Source organism: Phaenicophaeus curvirostris, chromosome 6, assembly GCF_032191515.1.
Source record: "Phaenicophaeus curvirostris isolate KB17595 chromosome 6, BPBGC_Pcur_1.0, whole genome shotgun sequence".
Taxonomy (NCBI): domain Eukaryota; kingdom Metazoa; phylum Chordata; class Aves; order Cuculiformes; family Cuculidae; genus Phaenicophaeus; species Phaenicophaeus curvirostris.
Window position 1 is genome coordinate 9,828,421 of NC_091397.1, and position 23,165 is coordinate 9,851,585.

The 23,165-nt window shown below is 41.7% G+C and overlaps 1 protein-coding gene across 2 annotated transcripts in view; it reads left to right on the forward strand.

Annotated features, from left to right (window-relative positions):
* The first annotated feature begins 3,337 nt into the window (after positions 1-3,337).
* DNAJB6 (DnaJ heat shock protein family (Hsp40) member B6) overlaps positions 3,338-23,165 on the forward strand; it is a 67,132-nt gene continuing 47,304 nt past the window's right edge. Inside the window, exons 1-5 of one of the 2 annotated variants that reach the window (XM_069859309.1) lie at positions 3,338-3,437; positions 13,569-13,677; positions 16,332-16,441; positions 18,952-19,011; positions 19,359-19,469. In XM_069859309.1, the coding sequence (XP_069715410.1) occupies positions 13,613-13,677; positions 16,332-16,441; positions 18,952-19,011; positions 19,359-19,469 (346 nt within the window). In that variant the 5' untranslated portion in view covers positions 3,338-3,437; positions 13,569-13,612. The remainder of the gene's footprint in view (positions 3,438-13,568; positions 13,678-16,331; positions 16,442-18,951; positions 19,012-19,358; positions 19,470-23,165) is intronic. The other variant, XM_069859310.1, reaches the window with a different exon arrangement.

Here is a 23,165-nt window from a genome sequence, read left to right on the forward strand (position 1 = left end):
AACACCCACCTCGCTACAAACTCCTTTCAGGTAGTTGTAGAGAGCAAATGGCAATTCCCATGGCATTACCTCTGATGAGAAAGAAGGTGATTTTCGCTCTTTACTTTATGCAGTTCTCCCTCTTTTTTTAAATCAGAGTTAACGTTTTTACACAGGGTCCTTCTGTTATATGGAAAACACTGATATGGCCAGGTCTCATGTAAGGCTTTCAAACTATTTTAAGAAACCTGTATACAATTAATGTTGACATTTACAAATAGTTCTGAGAAATCCTAACTGAAATGAGTGTGACTGAATATACAGATCAAATCAAAACCATGGCTCAAGAATTTTAATTAATTCTTGGGGAACTAGTCAGTCCTGTCCTCTGGTATCTGATGTATGAACTGGAATAAGACAAAGGGGGTGAAAAAGGTGGTTCAGCAGTACCTGACTAATGTTACAAATGTTGTTTATCAGAGTGTTGCTCTTAGAAGCCAAGTAATCATAGCCACAATACCTGTTCTGAGCTTTGGGTGATCTGGGAGAAGCAGAGACCTTGTTTGGATGCAAACAGATTGGATCATGTTAGCCTGAAAGCTTGTAGAGGCTGAGCTGACCCACTGAAGACCTGAAGGGGTAGGAGGTGGGTGTGCTGCCATGCCAGGCTGAGAGAATTTGGACACTAGGCATGAAGCTGGCATTTCCGTCGTGGCTTAGGGATGTTCTGATTGGAAAATAAACAGAAGCCAGGAAAACAAGACCATCAATGTCTGTGTTTCCAAAACTAAGCTGAGCAAAAAGGATAAAAAGCTGTCTTTGTGCATGTTTTTATAGATTTGTCCTGTTACTCTTGTACTCCCAAAATGACTGTTAACATGTAACCCACCTCCACGCATAAAAAAGTGAGTAGGGTTCAACCTTGTCAAGGTGGCTTCTGATGGAGTGCTTGGGTGTTTACCAACAAGAGGAACTTGAACCATCTAACCTCGCCTTGAACACCTACAGCGACCGGGTCTCCATGACTTCTCTGGGCAACCTGCTCCGGTGTCTCACCATCCTCACAGGAAATAATACCTACATGTCCCCTCTTTTAGCTTAAAACCATTCCCCCCTTATCCTATCCCTGCACTCCCTGATAAAGAGTCCCTCCCCAGGTTTCCTGTAGGCAAGCATGTATTGTTGGAAGTTTGTATTTCCCCCAAAGCACCAAGGTGACAGTTCCTAGGGCTGTCCTGCTACTTGCCTTCCTGATTTGTATTAGGTTTTCTTCTGTCTCATTTCAAGCTTGCTTCTTGCTTTTTGAACGGATCCCATTCCCACGTAAGAACCTCCAAATCAGTGAGTAGCCTTTCAATTGACTTTAATTGGGGACCACACGCCTTGGGTGTGGAAACTCCCTAATTTCCCCTCGGTGATCTACAAATCAATGCCTCCTCCAGCTTTTTTAAATAAAGTGTAAGAAATAGAATTTTAGAGCAATTTAAATCATGGATAAAGTCCATACGTTTGAAATAGAATAATAACTTGGATGCTAATGCTTTGCTCTCAGTCACGACACTCCAAATACCACATAAAATCATACAATGGTTTGGGCTGTGAGAGACCTTAAAGATCATCCAGTTCCAATGTCCCTGCCATGGATCCCACCTTCCACTGGATCCCAAAGCATCAAGCTGAAATACACCTAAACAGCAGGAGGAATTTGTGCACATGCCAGCTGGAAAATGACAAATTCAGCTGTAAAAATGTTATGCGTGCAAGGGACTGTTTTTAAGGCTGAAATACAGACGCACATGGGGGAAAACGTTCCATCTGCTCATATCCAGCAGCCAAACTCACCCATCCAAAGAGTGTTTGTTAAAATTGTTGTTGTGGTTGAGGGAATTGGGGTTGTTTGGCCTGGAGGAGGCTGAGGGGAGACCTCGTCGCTCTCTACAAGTACCTGAAAGGAGGTTGTAGCAAGGTGGGTGTTGGTCTCTTCTCCCAAGTAAGAAGCAATGGGCTGAGAGGAAAAGGCCTCTAGTTGTGCCAGGGGAGGTTTAGATTGAATATGAAGAAAAATTTCTTCACTGAAAGAGTACTGAAGCATGGGAAAGGGCTGCTGGGGAAGTGGCAGAGCCACCGTCCCTGGAGATGCAGGTAGAATCATAGAATAACCAGGTTGGAAAGGACCCACTGGATCATCGAGTCCAGCCATTCCTATCAATCACAGGCACTTTGGGACAAGGTTTAGTAGGCACAGTGGTGCTGGGGCTGCCAGCTGGTCTGGATGATCCCAGAGGTCTTCTCCAACTTCAGTGATGCTGTGATTCCATGAATCATAGAATAACCAGGTTGGAAGAGACCCACTGGATCATTGAGTCCAACCACTCCTATCAAACACTAAACCATGCCCCTTAGCACCTTGTCCACCCGTGCCTTAAACACCTCCAGGGAAGGTGAATCAACCACCTCCCTGGGCAGCCTGTTCCAGTGCCCAATAACCCTTTCTGTGAAGAATTTTTTCCTAATGTCCAGCCTAAACCTCCCCTGGTGGAGCTTGAGGCCATTCCCTCTTGTCCTGTCCCCTGTCACTTGGGAGAAGAGGCCAGCACCCTCCTCTCTACAACCTCCTTTCAGGTAGTTATAGAGAGCAATGAGGTCTCCCCTCAGCCTCCTCTTCTCCAGGCTAAACAACCCCAGCTCTCTCAGCTGCTCCTCATAAGGCCTGTTCTCCAGCCCCTTCACCAGCTTCGTTGCTCTTCTCTGGACTCGCTCCAGAGCCTCCACATCCTTCTTGTGGTGCGGGGCCCAAAGTTCTTAGGAGTAGCGCTAGCAGGAAGAAGCACTGTGTTTAATTGGTCCTCTGACAGGACTAACGAAACACAAAAGCTTTTAGATCCAGAAAGCTGCTTCAGCTCTACAGTGGCACTGGCACACACGGAGAGGCCTGGCGGGGCAGCCCGCGAGGCCACGCCCACACGCAGGTCACGCCCACACAACACCACGCCCTCACCAGACCGCGCCCACACAAAGCCCAGTGCGCGTGCCCCGCCCCTCAAGTCCCGCCCACACGAAGCACCGTCCCATGTCAGGCCACGCCCCCTCACACAAACCACGCCCCCATCAAACCCACTCCTCTCGCCCCATAGGCCGCGCCCCATAGGGAAGCCACGCCCCTCACGCACACGCTCGCGTGAAGCCCCCGCCCCCTTGCGCAGGCCCCGCCCCCCCGGCTCTGCCCCCGCCCCTCTGCAGCGCCGTCAGCCGCCGGCAGGAGGCGGGCGCTGCTTGCGCTCGAGGCGGGGGAGGGTGGGTGCTGGCGCAACGGCGTTCGAGAAACTTCCGGAAACGGCGGGGCGGAAGTGACGCAGCGCGCTGACGAAGCTTCCTGTTTGCCGGCTGAGCCGCGGGTGCCGTGTGCTGCTGCGGGCGGGGAGGGAGCGGCGGCCGCGCTGCGGAGGCTCCGGGGTCGGGTGAGTGCGGGGGGGGACCGGGACTCGCCTCCGCCGGCCGCGTTGGACGGAGGGGAGGGGGCCGGGGCTGGGGCCGGGAGCGGGGCCGCCGTGCTGCGCACTGGGGCCGGCCGGGCAGCCGGGAGGGCCGCCGGGGCCAAGCGTGTCCTTGGCCGCCTCGGGAGAAGCGTAGCCAGCAGGGAGAGGAGGCGGATTCTGCCCGTCTGCTCCTTTCTGACATCCCACCTGGAGTGCCGCGTCTCTGCAGTCCTCAGCATAAGAAGGATATGGAGCTGTTGGAGCGGGGCCAGAGGAGGGCTATGAAGATGGAGGGCTATGAAGATGGTCTGAAGCATCTCTGTTATAAGGATGGGCTGAGGGAGTTGGGGTTGTTAAGCCTGGAGAAGAGAAGGTTCTGCGGAAACCTTATAGCAACCTTCCAGTACCTAAAAGGGGCTATAGGAAAGCTGGGGAGGGAGCAGATTGTAAGGATACGTGGTGATAGGACGGGGGAGATGGCTTTAAATTGGAGGGGGGCAGATTTAGACTAGACATAAGGAAGAATTTCTTCACCATGAGAGTGGTGAGGTACTGGCACAGGTTGCCAAGAGAAGTTGTGGCTGCACCATCTCTGAGGTGTTCAGGGTGAGGTTGGATGGGGCCTTGGGCAGCCTGATCTAGTGGGTCATATCCCAGCCCATGGCAGGGGTGTTGGAAGTGGATGGTCTTTAAGGCTCTTTCAAACTGAGACCGTTCTGTGGTTTTTATTCTCTGTTGCTGGGGAAGTGCTTGACAGCAGCTGGAGTAGAGTTTGTACGGGGCAGGTGGCAGATCTGCAGCACTGGTGCTGAGGGGGGAGGAATCAGGCGCTGCCCTGGTCTTGTCCTGAAACTCGAGGTGGGGCAGGTGCAGTTTGGGACCCTAGGACTTACGTTGGGTTGGATTTGTCCATTATCTGCTCTGAGAAGAGAAGGCCTAGAGGGAAGGAAAAAACCCCAAACTTGCATTTCCGTGTCTGCTTGTGGAGGTTTCAGTTACAAAACAGTGAGGGAGAGCCTCAGTTCATCCTTTGCTTTTGAGCATCAGACAGGCCTTTTACTTAAAGTTCTCTTCTTTGCAGCACACTTTTTTAGCATGCTTGTAAGTTAGAGTGGGCTTTTTTTTCCCCCCGTGACAGAAGTGGTTTAGTTAAATTCTGTTCTGTGTTTGTTAACTTAGAGTAGAGTCAGCAGTAAGGTTTGTTGTGGCTGAAGGCACTCACAGTCAGGTGTTTTGAATTTGCTGCTGCCAAGTTCCAAGCTGAGTTGAAAACTGTCCCTGGCAGGTAAGGGACACAGTTTCTTGTCAGTATGTGCTGGACTTGAGCCGTTTTTATGGAGGCGTTGGAAGAGATTATTCAGAATGTTGAGGAAGTTTGTTGTGAATTATTTTAATAATACACTGCTTGTTTGGTTCTCATTTGGACACAGTAACATCATAGAAGCTAAATTTATAACAATGCTAATGTGCAAGTGGTCAAGCTTGTGACATTGTGTAGTCGATCAGTGATCAAACCCCTAATTTTTAGGATGTAAAGTGTCAAAAAGTGATAAGAACAAAGTGTTGACTCAGAGGGAACAGCTGGAACGAAACTGGGCTATGCCTTTCTGGTCCTAGGAGGCTGCAGTTAGTGCTGCCTGCTGACCTTAATTTTTTGTTTACCAGTTGGAGATCCTTGTGCTCTAGTTAGGAGGGATTTTATGTTCAGCTGATGATCAAGAGCCTCGTGGGTAAAGTACCGTTTAGTTTGCTGGATTATGTTGTCAAACAAGATTTGTTTGGACCAGTGAGTAAATGTATTTACAGATCTTGTCTTTGTGATTGCTTTTTTGTGGGTTTTTTTTCATTTTAAACAACCACAGCGCTAACTAGCGCACAATGCTGCTCTAACTTTGCTTCATCCTCTTGGCTCTTATGCTGCCTTTTTAGTGGAGAACAAGGGAACTTTTGAGACGCAAGTAAATTGAGATTACTGAAGAAAAGTTAATTCTAAAACATCAGAGGAGAAATTTAAATTGCCGTTTCTGCTGACAATACTGTTTAAACTGCATTATTAAGAATAATTTTTCTATCTGTAAACCATAAAGTTCCTTTCGTTTGCCATCAAATTTGTCTTTTTAGCACTTGTGCTTTCTAACTACAGCACAATATTACCAAAATAGCTTTTCTTTCTGATATTTTCTTCTGGTTTTCCTAGTTTGCAGTTTGCTAATTTATCTTGGCCAGGATTTGAGGAAGAGCACTCAAGGCTTCACTTTTGTGTAACACAGCATTTTTAATAGGAGGAATAATATGTTGTAGTATTTAGTGTTTTAATAGATACGTACATTTGTTTCTATGTACTGTATACTTTTTTTCATCCACTGGAATTTTTTGGATGCATGTGAAGAAAGGAAACAACTGATGTTAAATCATCATTTCAATAACAAGGGTATATGAGTTCATAATAATATTTGGACTGTACGAAGAAACAAATATCTGGTTTGTTTTTTTTTAAACTGCAGAACTGTTGGGACACCTACATCTGCACGTCTGTGCTTAATGCATTGATGCAGATAGGTCTTGGAGCTCAGGTCATGTGGGATGAGGGTGATTTACTGTGTTTTACTGCTGAGTCCAGGGGCATTGAAGTTCTGGCCTGGAATTAATAGAAATGTCAGACCAGGTTGAGCAGGCTGAGTGCAGCCACCCGTGCTGGCCGTGTTCTGCTCTTGTGCTGCTGCCTGTAGAGGATGATGCATCTCGATCGTGTCAATGCACTGGACTTCCAGACTTCAGCAGACTGTTTCTTATCATGTAAACACTGATGTTTTGAAGGGAATGTATTGCCTTGATTTTCAACTTAGTTATGTGAGGTTTAATATTCTTGTGTTTTGCTCCTGAAGTAGGAAGTGCTCAGTTTCTTTAATAGCATTTATGAAGAAGCTTGTCAACTGTGTCCTGGAAACATTTTCTGTTGACAGCTTTTCCTTTGTCATAATTTATTCAAGCAATGGAAGGATTATTGAGAAATTGCTTAGCTTTGTCAAAACTTGTTGCATCTTATCTGTGTTGATTGTTTATTTCAAGATAGATTTAAATTAAAATTGTAGTTGAAGGTATTAGTAAGTTTAAATTATCTTGTCTTTGCTTCTAAATGAAATACTGCATTTGAATGGGTGTTAGATTTTTCTTAAGTTTAGGCTTAATGAAAGCATTATTCTGCTTCTGTTTATTTAACTGCTAGGGAAGAAATAATTAATGCATGTGAATTCACTCTTACAGTTTCTAGTTGTAGGTTTCATTGATGTTTTCTATTTGTTCTGGATAAGCACCGAAATCCCTCTTGTATTAGTGAGGACCCAGTACTTAACAAGGATGTTATAGCTTATACAAGCTTGAAGCTGTTCATGGCTATGTTGGTGCCAGGTTTTGTTATTTCTTTTGATTGTAAGAAGTTCTTTTCTGTCTCAAAATGTTGTCTGAATCTATGACAGCTTGTCATTGATGTTCTGAAAAAGAAATTGGTGTTTGCTTTAATGTAGGTTGGGGTTTTTTTTGCCTGGTTAGCTTAAGTAAAATTATCATGACTCCAGAAAACTGCTTCAGGGAAAGTGTGTAGGGACTTTAAACTATTTTCTTTTCCCTAAAGGATTATCTGGTTGCATGTGATTATTTGGCTGAAGCTTTCTGGACCTGATCTTTTCCAGTTGAGGCTTTCACCATTTGTAATTGCTTAATCAAACATCAATCATGCATTTTTTAAAGTAAGTTAGGAGTATTTTTACTTTGTATAAAATAGCCTTTTATGGTTAGTTTTAGGAGGGTGCCAGTGTTACAGATACTCGTGTGACACGCTTCCAAATTAGGACACCTGAGTTGTGTTTTGGAAAAATGCCTCTACTTTAAGGAGAGATGGTGAATAAGTACCCCTTGATTTAGGGCACACTGATGGATCAGATAGGCAGTGGAGTATCAGCCAAAGCTGTGAGGGTAGCCTGTTCACTGAGCTAGTTACTTTTGCAGTGTGTCTTAGCTGGTTTATATTTCTTTCACAGATGCAGATTTTTGTATTTCATCTGTTTCCATTTTTGGTATGTTAATTATTTTTTCAGTGTTTTCTTGCTTATTGGCCTCTGCAGGCTTTCCATGTGCCAGGCAGTGATACAGGCAGAGTCCTGCAGTTCTTGCCACAGCTGTGTCTTGCTCCTTTTGGAGAGGAGGTGTGGACAGGGTTGTTGGTAACTTCTTGCCTTGAGGGGTGAAGCAGTCTTGTACTGGTGGCTCTTTTTCGGTTGGGGTTGGGGGCGGGTTGTTGTTGAGGTTTTTTAAATCGAATTTGAACTGTCAGCCTGGCTACCTTCGCCCCTATATGAACTGCATCTTCTCATAAAATAATCACTTTTCAAATCCACTCTGTTTTCTAACATAGAAACAGGATGTTTGGGGTAAACATGAGACTAAGTTAAGCTATTTGGAATGTTCATTTTATTAGATTCATCTCATGGGGATGCTGTGGTAGTATTAACGTTGTGAGTATAGACATTGCTATTTAACTACATTTTATTAACTTTAATTATGTGGTAAATTTACATTTTTCCACAAAACAATAAATTTCAGGAACCTGTGAAGTTAAACTGACAGCTTTTCTAAGCTTAGGTAAGTAGAAGTTAGAAGTGGGGTGGGTTTTAATACAGCTTAGTCTGTACCTCACTGTGCATGTGTCAGTGGGAAGGAAAAATTAATGTCTCTGTATTGTTTAAATGTGTGTGTTGGGTTAATTACTCACAAACTTGATGCAGGTTTTCTTGCTCTGTATTGTTGCATTCATCAGAATTAAGGTAACTTTCTTTTGGTTCCTTAGCATTCTTGTGCTTCCTCTCACAGAGATTTCCTGGTATATAGTCTTGGTGTTTCTCTGTTAGCTCTTGTACAGTGCTGGCACAGGGGACCTTTGCTAGGACAGCAAAGAGACTACTGGTGGGTCAGGTCAGTTACATGTACCACATCTAGGTATTATTGCTAGAACAGATAAAGATCTTTTCACTTGGTTGGGGATTTGGCCAAGGTTTTGGGACTTCTGTAGCTTTCTGTGTTGCTGAGATGAACTAGGTAAAATGGGTGTGATTGTTGCCCGAGAAGTGTTCCACTCTGAAAAGTTGTGGTGTGGGATTTGTCTTTTTTGGGTTGTTTTTGTTTTTTTTTTGATGACACCAGAAGGAAGTTTCTGTAACCAGTATGTATATGTAAAGGGCAGTGCCTTCTGAAGCCAGCGAGAGCTCCTTGGAAGTCTTGGCAAGCAGTGCTTTAAGGTCGATCTCTATTTACGCATCTTTTAGAGGAGTAACTTGAAGAGATGTAGGCAGGTAATTGCAATTCATGGATTATGTTGGAAAACTGTGGCTTGTGAGCCAATGAAGTGACTGAGCTTCAGCTGAAGTTTGTCACTTTAAGACTGAAAATATTTGTATATGTCTCTGGATTTACTGTACTGTAAATAATAGCTTAACAAGGGAGTCTTTGCTATATAAAAGTTAAATGAAGAAATACTTGAAAACTTTGAAAGTGTGTGTATTGCTCAGCATTCTTTGTGTGCTCCTGGATCCACAGCAGTATTAATGCTACTGTAGTCATGTTCATACTTGGAAGGAGTGTAAAATTTCATCAGGTCTGTCTGACCTGATGCTTTCTAGTAAAAACTCTTGGAATATGAAGAATCATATTTTTTTAATTACAGCTTGGAATTCCCAAAGATCCTCCAGTGTGTGCATCATCTGTTGACATACCAGACATCTCTCTAAATTGCTGAGTTGTTGTTGAGTAGGTCAGGTGCAAACTCAAGCTGACTTGGGATTCAGCACAGGGTATTCCTCCTGTATCCAGCAGGATACAATCTTTGAGATACATTCATAGAAAGCAGGCAGGGTACTAGGAACTGGATGGCTGTGCAGTTTGCCCAGCATGTTCGTGAGTGGTTACTGTTGTGAACTGCATGAATCAAGAATTTGGAACTTCGTTTCTGTCTTTCCAGGTGACTGCTGTAGGCACTAAGCTTAAGCTATTCTGGTGTCTTTCAGGGCTCTGTGCTGCCCTGTTGCTTCATGGCCAGAAATAGATAACTTTTTCTGACTAGGCTAACTGCGAAGGTTGCATTGCTGTCTGAATTCCCTCCTGACCAATTTAAGAATTTCTTGTTTGGATACCCTCCTCCCTTCCATATTTAGTTAGGAGTGCTGCTTTGTCATCCCTGCTGGTTGTGTGTCTGATTATTTTGTTTTCTTTGTCATCTGATCTTATAAAAGTTTGTAGCTCTCTAGATGCTTATCTTCTGTAGTTCTTCTCATGCCTCTTGTGTAGCTGAGGACTTTGCTGTAAAGAGAGTTTGAGCCAGGTTTCAAGATAACTGTTGTGGCTTTGGGCTGTGCTGTAAGAGGGAGGCCTCATGCCTGGTCCTGTACTTGAGGTATGAGCATTCATGGCTTCTGCTCAGTGAGCCTGAACAAAGCTGACTTCTCCTGTGATGACCAAGAAATCTATAAGCTATGGAAACTTTGGTTTCATGTAAATATTTGGATGATTTACTCATGCTCCAAAGAAGGAGTTAGAGTAGCTGATAGCATCCTTTAAGCATAGAGCAGTTATGAACACAAGGAACTGTAGATTTTTGCAAGCAAACACGAAGACAGTGAAACTTCTTTCATCTGGGGTTCTTCTGCCTCTGAGTCTCTGAAGATTTTCTGTGGTTGGTGAAGGAAGTTAGCAGCACAAGGCTGGCTTCCTTGTGGCTTTGGAGGGAAAACCTCTTGTGTGCCTATTTAATGAGTGTTGCTTATATATTTGGAGACAAATTGACAGATACGGGATTAGAAGATTTTTGTGATGTCATTTTTGTTAGAACAGTTGACTGTTCATACTTATCAGTTTGATGGAAGGTATAAGGATTCCTTCTTTGAATTGTATAGGCATTGTCACCATGCAGATTGCTGCTTGCCTTTAAAACAAAAAATAAAATCAGTACTTCTGTTGGATGTTTTTTGTTTTGTTGCAAGTTGATAGTGGTGGTTGTTTTCTTCATTAAATATTTAAAATATTTTTTTCCTGGAAAGATTGGTGACAGAAGTCTCTTCTAGTTTTGAGTGGTGTTTTCTGTTTGGTTTCTTTTTTTTCCTTACTGGATTTTGAGCAAAAATCCAAGTATTTTTAAAAGATTAAATATTACCTGATGGTGTTGCATGGTTTTGTATGTTTTTCTTAAGCTGGATGAAAAAAAAATGCAGATGAATTTTCTTCATGTAAATATTGCTAAAAGTTGTTCACACAAGACAAATTTCTGTGATACCTGAAATTGTTGCAGTGCAGTTCATACTTTATGATAGCTAGCAGTTAGAAGTAATGGTTAGTTGGAGATGAACTCTTCCTGTCACCTGAATGCTTGACTAAGAGAAGAAGAATATAAACAGGTTTTTTTCTTCAGGGAGCTGCTGACTTGTCTTGGTTCTAGAGTTTGCCTTAGTGGCAAGTAAAAACTGAACAATAACACACTCGCAAGCGATATAATATGCAAGCCCCAGACATTTCTCTGAAACAAATAATTCCTCTGTTCTTGGAGGAGTTGCTTTTTATGGTCAGAGTGCATCTAGTAGAGCACTAGTCATGTTGTCTCAGCACGCACTTTTGGTCCCGACTTCAGTCTTCTGTTGCGTAGGGCATTGGTACGTGTATTGAGTCTGAACATCCAACACCGTGGCACTGTTTTTAAACAGACCTTGTAAGTGTTCGAAAAAATATATATTGAAATCAATATGAGTGCCAGTGTGCACATATATTTTACATCTCAGTTGCTTCTCCTACCTGCTTATTCCATCTATAATTGTACCTCTCAGATCTGCCTAAATTGAGAGGAGTGCTAATGCAAGTCTTGAATTTAAGAAAGAAAAGACAATATGAGAAAAAAAAACCTTGGCGGAATGGTATGTGCTTTTATGTGTTGTGACTTCCTGCTATTAGCTCACTGGTTTTAGGCTAGTATCTCCTGTTAGGGGCTGTGACCTCTAGCCTTAAGCTTGGCTTATACTAGATTCCCCTCTGCCCCAATATCTCTCTGGAAACTGTATGTTCCACATATGCTATTACACATAAGGATTGGCTACGGGATTTGATAACATAACTCATGCTAGCCATGTTCCTCACCTGTGTGTTTTTAGAGCTAGTCTCCTTATCATTTGGGAAACAGCAAAACTAGTGAGGCTAGTTGATAGCAAATATTCTGGGATATTTTTGGTAATCGATATGTTTACATATTGACCCCTAACATTACTGTGTTAGTATTGGCGTTCTACATGTTTATTTTAATGCATGTCTCGCAGCTTCCATTGGTGTTGGTCAGAGTATTAATTATACCCGTACTGTTTTTTTCACTGAGGAGATTTCTTCAAAGGGCAAAGTCAATTAGAGGTCTGTTCAGCTGCTATGCTTTCATGTTTAATTAGAGTTTGTGGGACTGTATAGTTAACTAGATAGCTGAAACAACCCAAGTTTTGAAACATATAGCTCCTCCAATATGTTTGTTTCTGTAAGTAGTTTGGAAGGGAGAGGTAGCATGGTAGGGTATCTCTTAAATTAGTTTTGCCATTTGAGGAAATGTGTGTGTAACCACATCCCTAATTAAAATTAATAAAGCTTTAACCTATAGCAGCAATGTATTTTGAAGGTGTAGTAATTTATTCTAGAAGGAAGTTGCTCTTCAAAGTTTGTATCCAGAATGTTGAAAGGTAAGTGTAATACTAGCACAATCCCTGGAGGTGTTTAAGGTGCAGGTGGTTGAGGTACTGAGGGGCATGATTTAGAGATTGGTGGGAATGGTTGGACTTGATGATCTGGTGGCTCTCTTCCAACCTGGTGATTCTATGATTCTATGATTAATTCTTTCAGCATTTATGTGAAAGAATATGAAAATGAGTGTTTGTCTGGGCTGAGATGAAAAACAGTGAATGACTTGAGGAGGGGTGTGATTCCAATGAATTTTTTGTTCTTGATGTATGGGATAAGGAAATATGACTGATGCATTGCTGTATCGTTACGTTTTAAGTGTATTTGGATGACTTTGCCTGCAGTGAGTTGATAACTCATTGGAAAGGTCAGTGCTGCCTTGTCTGTAGAACTTGAAATGAGCCAGCAGAGGTGGTAGTATGGAAAGGTGGTTTTAAGTTTTGCCAGAATGGAGGTGTGCTGCAGTGGTGGGGTGAAGCCCTTGCATGAAGAGAGAGAATGTTCTTGCGATTCTTCTAATTCTTTAATCTCAGGGGTTATTCAGTTGATGTAATAGTGGACATGTCCCTTGTAATTATTCCCCAATATTGACAAGAAACTGGCAGTTTAAATTTGAGTAGAGCAAATGCTTTTTCTTTTAGCTTGTAGGTTTCTTAGTACTATTGTGAAAACTCTATGCTAAGAAACACAAGGTGCGTCTGTATACAAGTTGGTTATTTAACTTCGCAGTTTGAGTAATCTTACCTGGCTGTGTACTTTATTGGTAAACATAAAGGAAGTAAATGGAATTCAGTAACTTTGACAATATGTGAATTTTTTGTTAAGGCTTGAGTACAAGAAGGGCTTGTTGGAAACTGTAGGTGGAATTTTAGATTTCTAAGACCTGCACATACGTTGCATCTCAGTGGTTTAATGTTCTGAACAGTAGATGTGAAAGATGTGCCTCTTTGTTTATGCTCATGTGTGCTTAAGACATAACATAGGTGTCAGAGATGACAAAGTAAGCATGGTTTCTTTTGGGCTTGGAGTTACTAATGTATATATTAAAATGGTGACATGCTGTAGATACTCTTCTTAATATACTTATAAAGTCTAAATTTTCAGTCTAATCTGTTCCAAGAACCACTGGTTTGCCTGTATCTCCTTGCACTGTTTCACTGGAGATTAAAGAACTTAAACAAAAATCAGAATCAAAGTAATCTGTCAGCATAAAGTGGTTTTCTGTTTTGGTGTTTGGAATGTTCAGATTTCTAAAAGAAGCAGCTCTTGGATCAGGTTTGGTACTGGAAGATACTAGGCTCTTACCTGACTTTTATGGAGTAGCGTAACCGGACAAGCTTCACTTACAAATTTTTGTTCTTATAGGACTTGAAAGACTCAGCTGTTGTTAACAAGACAACTACTGAAACATGGTGGATTACTATGAAGTTCTGGGAGTGCAAAAGTATGCCTCAGCAGAAGATATTAAGAAAGCGTAAGTATCACTAGTATATATCTAAATATAAATCGTACATTTTAAGGAAAAAATAAAGTCACGTGGTTTGTGGAATGTCACTTTGTTGTAAATACTAGGGTGGGGAATAGTCATCTGAGGTGATGCCTTTGCTAACAGGGAAATATTCAGTCTTCTGAAGAGAAAGCATTTGCTTATTTTTTTGAAATTAGGAAAAGAATGCTTAGTACTGCTAAAGTGAAAATGTTGTCAGTCCCTGGTTTTTGATCACTGTTAAATACATTTCTGTGCAAGTGTGCCTTCAAACTTAATATCATACTTGCAGTGACAGACCCTTCTTCTGTGACTGAATGGCAGTAACTAGTCTTCCCCTCCATTTGCAGAGGTGATTCTTCAGTTATTAACAAGTATTTGGTGTGTTGCTTTTGGATACTCACTTTCTTAACATGAGGTCAGGTTTCTGTGCTTTGATTTTGATGAACCAAACATCTGTTACTATTAAAAAACCACAACACTGGTTAAATGAGAAGTGTTTAAAGAAATGAAACACAGTTCTTTTAGATTCTTATTTACTGTTTTAAGATGTGCGTGTGTAACGTATTTTCAAAAGCTGACCTTTGATTTTTAACAAACAGTTGGGAGGAAATGATTCTGTAGTTCATGTTTCTAGTACACAGAAATGGTTTGATAATAAATTGCAGTTTCTAGTGACCTGGAAATACAGTGTTTCATTTGCCCTCTCCTTGGTGCCTGAGCTTAATTAATCAAATTGCACTAGCGTTTTGAATCTTGATTTATGTTTTTTTTTCTTCCCTTGTTCTTTTACAACCTCCTGCACTTATTATTTGGTCAGCTCAAATGTTTGAGCTGTGGTCTTGTGTGACTCTGTAAAACCCCAAATTAGCCTAAGTTAGCTTTGCCCCTCTAAGTAGTTACAAACGCTTTGCCTGAAGTATTTCATGTGATGATGGGAGTTTTGTGCAGATGTAGCAGTCAAAGAAGCCACTGATGTCAGGATACTGCCACAATTTGGTATCAGTCTCTTGAAGCTTTGTAATTTCTGTAGCAGAAGAGTACTATTGATTCTTTTCCATGGTTGGTTGTAGTGTTGAATAATAATGGAGCACTAAGGAAAATCCCACAGCAGAAATGTTAAGGAATGTTTTGCTTAGACCTAACAGATGTTGGTCATATAATGGTACAATGCCTCCCTGGCCTTGCTAGAGTGCACACAGGCTATTTTAGGCCCCTTAGCACAACTTCTGACTCGCTTGGAACAACACTGTCCTCCCCTCCCTCTGCTGCTTGCTGATCCAAGGGAAACCAGGCTTGTGTTAATGCAGGCTTGTTGGGGAGAATTCCTGTTGTACGGAGGCAGTCACTCAGGCTCGAGCATTCCCTTGGCCTACCAGAAACTGCTGTGCTTGGGAAAAAGACTCCCTTACAACCTAAGGAAGGGGACTGATAATAGATCATCTTAACCAGGCATACTGGGGAGATAATACCCATGGTCATGAGGCAGTGATCCGGAGCACCTGGGCATCCCCTCAGTGTTCTTGGGGTCTGGTGTGCCTGTGAAAAAGGCTCTTGTCATCGGAGAAAAAGACCTTATCGGCCGAGTACATCTGATAGCTGGATTGTGGCCCAGATGAGGTGGTCTGATATAACTGGTAAAAGTTGCCAGAATTGTGTCTTCCAAGCTGAGGCCAAAAAAAGTATTAAAACATTAAAATGAATGTTCAAAAATCTGATGAAAGTAGATTATCTCAAAATCCCTTAAGTGATCATATGGAGAGCTCTTTGAACTCTTCTGGATCACAGCAGGCTGGAACCAGTAATCTTGCCCTGAGTTTGGGTGTAGTGCACAATATCATTTGCTAATACAGCAAATGGAGAATTAGGTGAAGTTGCCCCCTTGTGATCGGGCCATCGCCTATCAGCAGTGCTGATGCGTTGAATGTGAGTACTCTCGCCCATCTCAAGGAATCATTCAGACTTCTTGAGATCTTGGGTGCTGCCTGTCATGGAATGCTGGTGTGTTGTATGTGAGTATTCTCACCAATCTTAAGAGGGAAATTTTCATGCTAGCCTCTGTATCTATTCCTTTTTCTATTTGTGTATTTAAATTTATGTATAGATCTTTGTAAGTGTGATGATCCATATTGCTTCTGTGCTTAAATATTGGCATATCTTTGTATGCATGCATCTCTCCATTTCTGTATTTGTTTATATCATACTGTGTAGTAAATAGAAGTGGAACTTGTAATTTTCAAATCTGTAATTAAGTCACTGTTTTGGTTATAATAGATTTTATACAGTCATCTTGCTAAATATTAGATTGGTTTATGATTAAGTCCTGGTAAAAAACCTAATAATTTGACCTACCTTAAGTCATACCTCTATAAAGTATTTTCATCTGTAATGCATAGGAATAATCTCAAAATTACTAAAGAATCCCAAAAGCACTTTTTTTTTTTCTTTTCTTTTTTAAGCAGATCTGAGTAGGAGTAGATGTTTCTTTGGTACCTGCAGAATCTGCTTGTGCTGGTCTAGAAGTGAGATACAAAGCACTGGGGAATTTCTAAACACTTTAATCCCTGACAACTTGTTTGGAAGTTTGTGTAGCATATTCCTTCATTTCAAAGTAAAACATCCTTTGTTTTCCTTCTCTTTAGGTACCGTAAGTTGGCATTAAAATGGCACCCTGACAAAAATCCAGACAATAAAGAAGAGGCAGAACGGCAATTTAAACAAGTAGCTGAGGCCTATGAAGTTTTGTCAGATGGTAGGTATTTTAAAAAGGCTCTTCAACTGCAGGTCTCTAGTGTGGTAACCAGACTGCAAATGCTGAGATAGAATTCTCTGAATGGATATTGTAACTTTGGTTTAGCATCTGACTCAACTACTTCCTTTTCAAAAGAAAGAGAGGAAGAAGATTGCGGATCAGACAGATAAGCAGAAATTTTGAAATGAAAAATTCAGAATCTCTCTAGATGAGTAACTAAATGGCTTTGCTTCCAGACACTGAAATCCTTTCTGCCATACCCTCTTCAGAAATTCCTGAAGAGATACCTATGAATGCCATGATTAATTTTATCTTGGAAGGTAAAGCCAATGTTACCATTGGTATAGAGAAATTACTGTGATTATCCAGAAAAAACTAGGCCAGATGGGCTATGAAGTATCTGCTGCCGGGGCTGCTGCTTCTAGTCCTTGTTACAGTAAACTAGTCTTGACAAAGCCCAAGCATACTGTAAACCTTGCTGAAAATTTGGATTTTGGTGTTTGGGTGAATTCTGTCAATTCAATCATCTGTGATACTGAGGAGAGTGTTTATATTTTGAATTGTTCTGAAACGGTTGCTTGGTCTGACCCATGTGATGCAGAAATTCAGCTTATAGTTCACCCATATGTTTTTGCTCGGGAAGTATCATTTACTTCTGCTGGTGTTTTGGCAAAAGCAGTCTGAATCATAACAAAGTGATTTTCCCCTGCAATTGACTGCAGCTGTCTGTATGCTATTTCTGAAGTGTCCTTGATTTCACCTGAGACCAGTGAGCATGGGAAAGCTATATTTAAAGCTCTAGCAGCATCTAAATTACCTTTCAGAATTTAGGCTGCAGTCTTGTACGCCCTGTTTCTTCAGTTAGTTTTGGTAGTTAATTGACGTAGGAGAAACAGAGATTAATTTATGCGCAGTTTGTTGTATACTTGTCTTCTGGAGTAATTTAACCTTCTCAAGAAGTTTTTTTTTATGAACAAGATAAAAATAGGATACTGGTCTGGTTGTTAACACAGATATTAAGTTCTTTGGAAACAGTACACTGCTAGAATTTTAGAATATCTTCTAAAAACGCTGCATGTTTTGGGATCTAGATCAGCTCCTAGGTTACTGGTGTCTTAATCATTTGTGCCGCACAGGTATCTGAATCCTGAGCCCTGTGGTAGAGAGGCAGTCAACTGTCCTGCAGACTTAATGAGATTTTCTGACACCATTACAGGCTTGAATGAAGACAGATTTTTGGCAGAAGAATAGTTTTGTAAGGGGTTACATAAGCAAAGAACATTGAAATTGGACGATCATAGAACACGCTTCCCTTGTGGTTTCAAGAATGTTATATTTTTCAAGATGAACTTAGGGCTTTGTGAGCCCTCAGGTCTTTCTCGCTCTTCCCTGCTCCTTCTGACAGTTTGTCTACCTTACTCCTTTGGTCATTTTTCAGGTTAACCTTCTTTCAGCAGCTATTTGAGGTAACTGCATGTTCTTTCAGTGGTGCTATTTAAATTTCAAAAACATCTTTTCACTGAAGAGATTCCAGTGGGAATAGCATGTTAAGAGTCTAAGATCAGATGCCTTGACTGGCTTCTGGCTGATGCCTCCATGCCAGTGCAAGCAAAATAAACTGACTGTCCGTCTCCTTAAGCTCTTCAGGTTCTCTTCCAGTACCAACAGTGTAGACTGATCTTATGTAGTAGTGTAGTGTTAATTTTCCTCCCCTTTCTCGTGGATACAGGACAGCTAGTCTGCAGTGAAATTAAATAAGAGGTATTCTTTGTCTTCTATAATAATAGCTAGAAGCAGTTTGAGTCAAATCCTTCAATGGCATTTTCTTATCATCACTTTGTTCCCCTTTGTTAAACTAGAAGTGATTGTAATTAATTTGAGGGGTTTTGCAGTCACTCATGCAGATACTCTCCCTTCCTTGTCATGACTGTCACGGAGCACTTGATCTTGTGCAACAGAAAGAAAAGAGGCAATGGCTTGTGATTTGCAACAAGGGACATACTGATTGAACAGAAGGAAGAAAATGCTTACAATTGAGAATGCTTGAGTACTGGGACTGTTTTCCAGAGAGCCTATGGAGTTGTTTTTTCTTGGAGACTGATGACATCAGGGCTTTATCCAGGCAAGTTTTGACCAGCTTTGAGATGAAACTTGTTTGGAGGAGAAGATTGAATTCTAGAGGACCTTTACAATCTAAAGCTTGCAGTAGTCTGTTTAAGGCAAACTGTCTTGTGAAGTTTGTCCTTGTACCAGAATTTTTTTCTTTTACTACAGGACCTGAGCTTCTACAACTAAATGGTACTAAGTCTGAGGTTTAGCACTTGTTCTTTCTGCACCTAAACTGCTTTGGAAATATTCAACAGCCAGTTGGCTGCCAGAACTCACTTAGATAAGCTAGCTTTGAGGGGGTGTTTAGCTGAGAACACCAGTTAAGTGGTTTTGGGGTTTGGTTTTTTTTTTTTAATTCAGTGTGCCTATTTACTGACATGATTTACAAATTCTCCTTGTAGCTACAAAACGTGACATCTATGACAGATACGGAAAAGAAGGCTTAATAAATGGAGGCGGAGGTATGTTGACAACTGACTTTTTTTTGCTTTCTCTATTCTGATGGAACACGGTTTTCTGCAGCTTTCTAAGACAGGAATCTGGAAATGCTTATACTAAGGCCTACAATGTACTTGCAATTGTTTTTACAGTTCTTCTGGTTGTTGGAACTGGTATCTGGAAACAGAGAAAAGAGAATTAATTATAAAAGGTGTTATGTATACTTAATTTGAGTGATATCTGAAAGGGAAAGGGAAATTTTAGAAGTTGAATGTGTTTATATTTTGAAATTATTCAAATACTATGTAGGCCTCAGCTTTCTAGTTAGTGAGAATATGTGAGGGTAAATGAAATTTAACTTCTTTTGCAGGTGGAAATCATCATGACAGTCAGTTTGAATTTGGATTTACATTCCGTAACCCAGAAGATGTCTTTAGGGAGTTTTTTGGTGGAAGGGACCCCTTTTCATTTGACTTCTTTGGTAAGTAATCCAGTGGGTTTAGTTACACATATCTAAAAATTTACTCTTACAAAACAAACATAGCTAATGCAGCTTCTATTACAAATAGCTCTGAAAACTGGAGGTAAACAATTTGTATTTTATATTGTGCTTAAAATGTTTGCTTCTACCTGTTTCTTCTTGGTTGATTTGATAATACAGAACAGGTATGCCTTACAAGTTCATGTTTTGTTGGAAGGTCTGTGTCCTGGTTTTGTCTGGGATAGAGTTAATTTTCTTTGTGGTAGCTGATGTGTGCTGTGTTTTAGATTTGGGATGAAAATAATGTTGATAAGACACTGAAGCTTTTTGCTCTTGCTTGGCAGTCAAGGACTTCTCAGCTTCTCATGCTGGCCTGCCAGCAAGGAGGCTGGGGGTGCATGGGAAGCTGGGAGGTGAAACAGTCAGAACAGCTGAACCAAACAGGCCGAAGGTTTATCCCATACCATATGAAGCCGTGCTCAGTCTGTAAACTGGGGGAGTTGGCCGGGACCAGTGATGTCTGCTCAGCAAAGGGCAGGGCATCAGTCACTGGGTGGTAGGCCATTCTATTGTGCATCACTTCTTTTGTATGTTCTATTATTCTTTCTGCCTGTGGCTGTCCTGTTAAGCTGTCTTTATGTCAACCCACAAGTTCCACTTTTTTCCATTCTCCTGCCCATCCCACTGGGTGGGAAGGGAGTGACTGAGCAGCTGCGTGGTGTTTGGTTGCTGGCTGGGGTTAAACCACGACAGCCACGTTTTAAAAAAGCTATAAAATGGCTGCTACGTCTCTCTACGTTGGAAGGAACTAACATTCAACAGAAAAAGTGTGTACTGGTATTCCCTCTCAAGAATTTGAGCAAACTTAGTCTGTCCAATTTGATCTCTCTTGATCTGTAAATATATAATGTAGCTTCTAGGGCTTCTGAACTGGACAGGTTAACTGTAACTGCTACAACCTAGGTCTCAGCATGAACTTGTATCATTGTAGGAATAATTGTCCTGTATGAAAATAAGAACAGCTGCATACATGCTCTAGACAGTCTCCCATATTCCTGACCCATGTTTGCTTGGGGGGTGGAGCCCCTAAAGGCTCAAATAATTTCAGTAGTTCTTGAAGCTTGGATTCTTCATTGAGTTAAAGGAAGCAATATATGATAAAGTTGTCAATGTGGTCTTCTCACCATGGTGCTGTTGTTCTTTTGACTTGTGGTGTTGCTTGCTCTAGTGTATTTGATGGTCTTTCCAGAGCTGCTGGAGTTCTTAATCTGTGTATGTTCCACTGTATAAAACTTTGCTGACCTGTATATAGTGGAACAGTTCCTGTGCTCAGAACTTAATTACAGAAAGTAAAAAGTCCAATATTATAAACTGCCAGAAGTATACTTGAAAAACAAAGCTGTCCTCCTACTCAATGCCTTGATATTGATTAATTTCTACAATAATGTATGTAGATGTTTTAATATTTTTGAAGGTAATTTTTTATCTTTGCTGGCAGCATTAAGAGGCTAATTTAGCTCAGATTTTAATTATATCTTTTGCGTTTGCTATTCAGGGATCATCAGTTATTGGATGACTAACGAAGGATTAGAAAAGGGCTTAAATGGGTGGAGGTTGATTTCAGTAGAAGCTTATTTGATGAATTAGATGAGAAGCTAGAGGAAGAATCTGGTAGAGGCTAAGCAGCAGAACTTGAGCAATTAGATCCAGTGGGAAATTAGCAGAAGTAGTAAAGGGTAGATTGGAGGAAGCATCTAGCAAAATACTAATGAGTGAAACATTAGTATGTTCAGCAGCATACTGATGGCTGAACTAGGAAGATGGAACTTCTGTGCCTGCAGCAGCAGAAGAATCTTAGGGATTCCTAGACAAGGATTTCAGTTTAGATGAAGTGAGTGATCTCAGGGCTCATTAGGCCACATCTGAGTACCATGTCAAGTTCTGGGCTCCCGGGTGCTAGAGGCAGAGCTACTGGGTAGAATCGGAGAAGAGCCACAAAACCAAATAAGAAGTTGGAGCATCTCTCATATGAGATATAGGCTGAGAGTGCTGAAGCTGTTCAGTATAAAGAAAGCTCAGAATGGAATATCATCAGTATACCTAAATAGGTGAAAAGAGTGTAAAGAAGATGGAGCCAGCCTGTTGTCAGTGGTTCCCAGTAGCAGGATGAGAGGCAGTAGGCGCAAATGGAAGCTCATGAGGTTCTGCCTGAATGTAAGGCAACGCATTTCTGCTGTGAAGGTTACTGAACATTGGAGCAGACTGCCTAGAGAGGTTGTGGAGTCTCCTTGTTTGGAGATACTTAGAAGCTGCCTGGACATGGTCCTGGGCAATTGCTCTAGAGCGGCCCTTCTTGAGTAGGCAGTTGGACCAGTTGACCTCCACAGGTCCCTGCTGACCTCAACCATTCTGTGACTGACTGGTAGAAAGCCTAGAAAAATCTGAGTAAGATGTTGAGTGGGAAGCTAGTGAGGAGGAGCTGGGAAAGGGTGTTTAGCTCTCTTGTTTATTTTTGAATTGAAGATACTTAAAATAGTTGACCTCAATCAAATATCTTTAACTAGAGTAAACTGTATCATTCAGGCATGTTCTAACTTCTGGGAGAGTGGGATAGAATCTACTTGGCATTGACTGCATTTACTTCAGCAGAACCAACAAAAGATTTAACTTGCTGTCTCTGAAAATGTCAGTGTTTGTGACTAATCTGAAAGCCATGAAGTTAAGTTCTGCAAGTTGAAGTCATGGGCTTAAAAAGAACCTGAGGACTTCCCTTGTGGATTCCTTAGAAGGAAGGCTGTACAACATAACATTTAGAGCTCTCCAGCTTATCAGATAGAGGTACTGCTACTGCAGTTCCTGGGATATTGAAGCTACTTAGCCTCTCCCGTAGAGAAATAGTGATGCACCTTACCCTGGGGAAACAGTGGACTTGTCACCAGCGCAGAGGTACGTTTTCATCAAGGCATGGTTCCAAAAACATTCTCCCCCTACTCTACACCCCTAATTATTTATTTATTCAGAAGTAGACTATCTGCTTCATGTAGTGATTAGTATTTATGGTGGGCTGGCCCTGGCTGGACTCCAGGTGCCCACCAAAGCAGCTCTATCATTCCCCCTCCTCAGCTTAGCAGGGTAGATGAAATTTAACAAAAGGCTCGTGGGTCAAAATAAGCACAGGGAGAGATCACTCAGTGATTACAATCACAGGCACAGCAGACTTGGGGAAAAATTAATTTAATTTACCAGTCAAATCTGAGTAGGGTAGTGATAAATAAAAACTAAATCTTAAAATGCCTTCCTGTCATTCCTCCCTTCTTAGACTCAACTTTACTTCCAGTTCTATACCTCCTACCCCCGAGTGGCACAGGGAGACAGGGAATGGGGGTTGTATTCATCACACATTGTGCCTGCTGCTCTTTCTTGTTTGAGGGAGGATTCCCCATGCTCTTCCTCTGGTCTAGCGTGGTGTCCTTCCCACAGGAACCAGTTCTCCAGTGTGAGTCCTTCCCCGAGGCTGCAGTTCTTCACAGACTGCTCCAGTGTGGGTCCCCTGCTGGGGTTGAAAGTCATACCAGGAGCCTTCTCCAGTGTGGACTTCCCATAGGGTCATAGCCTCCTTTGGGCATCCACCTGCTCCGTTGTGTGGTTCTCCACAGGTTGCAGGTGGATACCTGCTCCAGCACTAACCTCCATGGG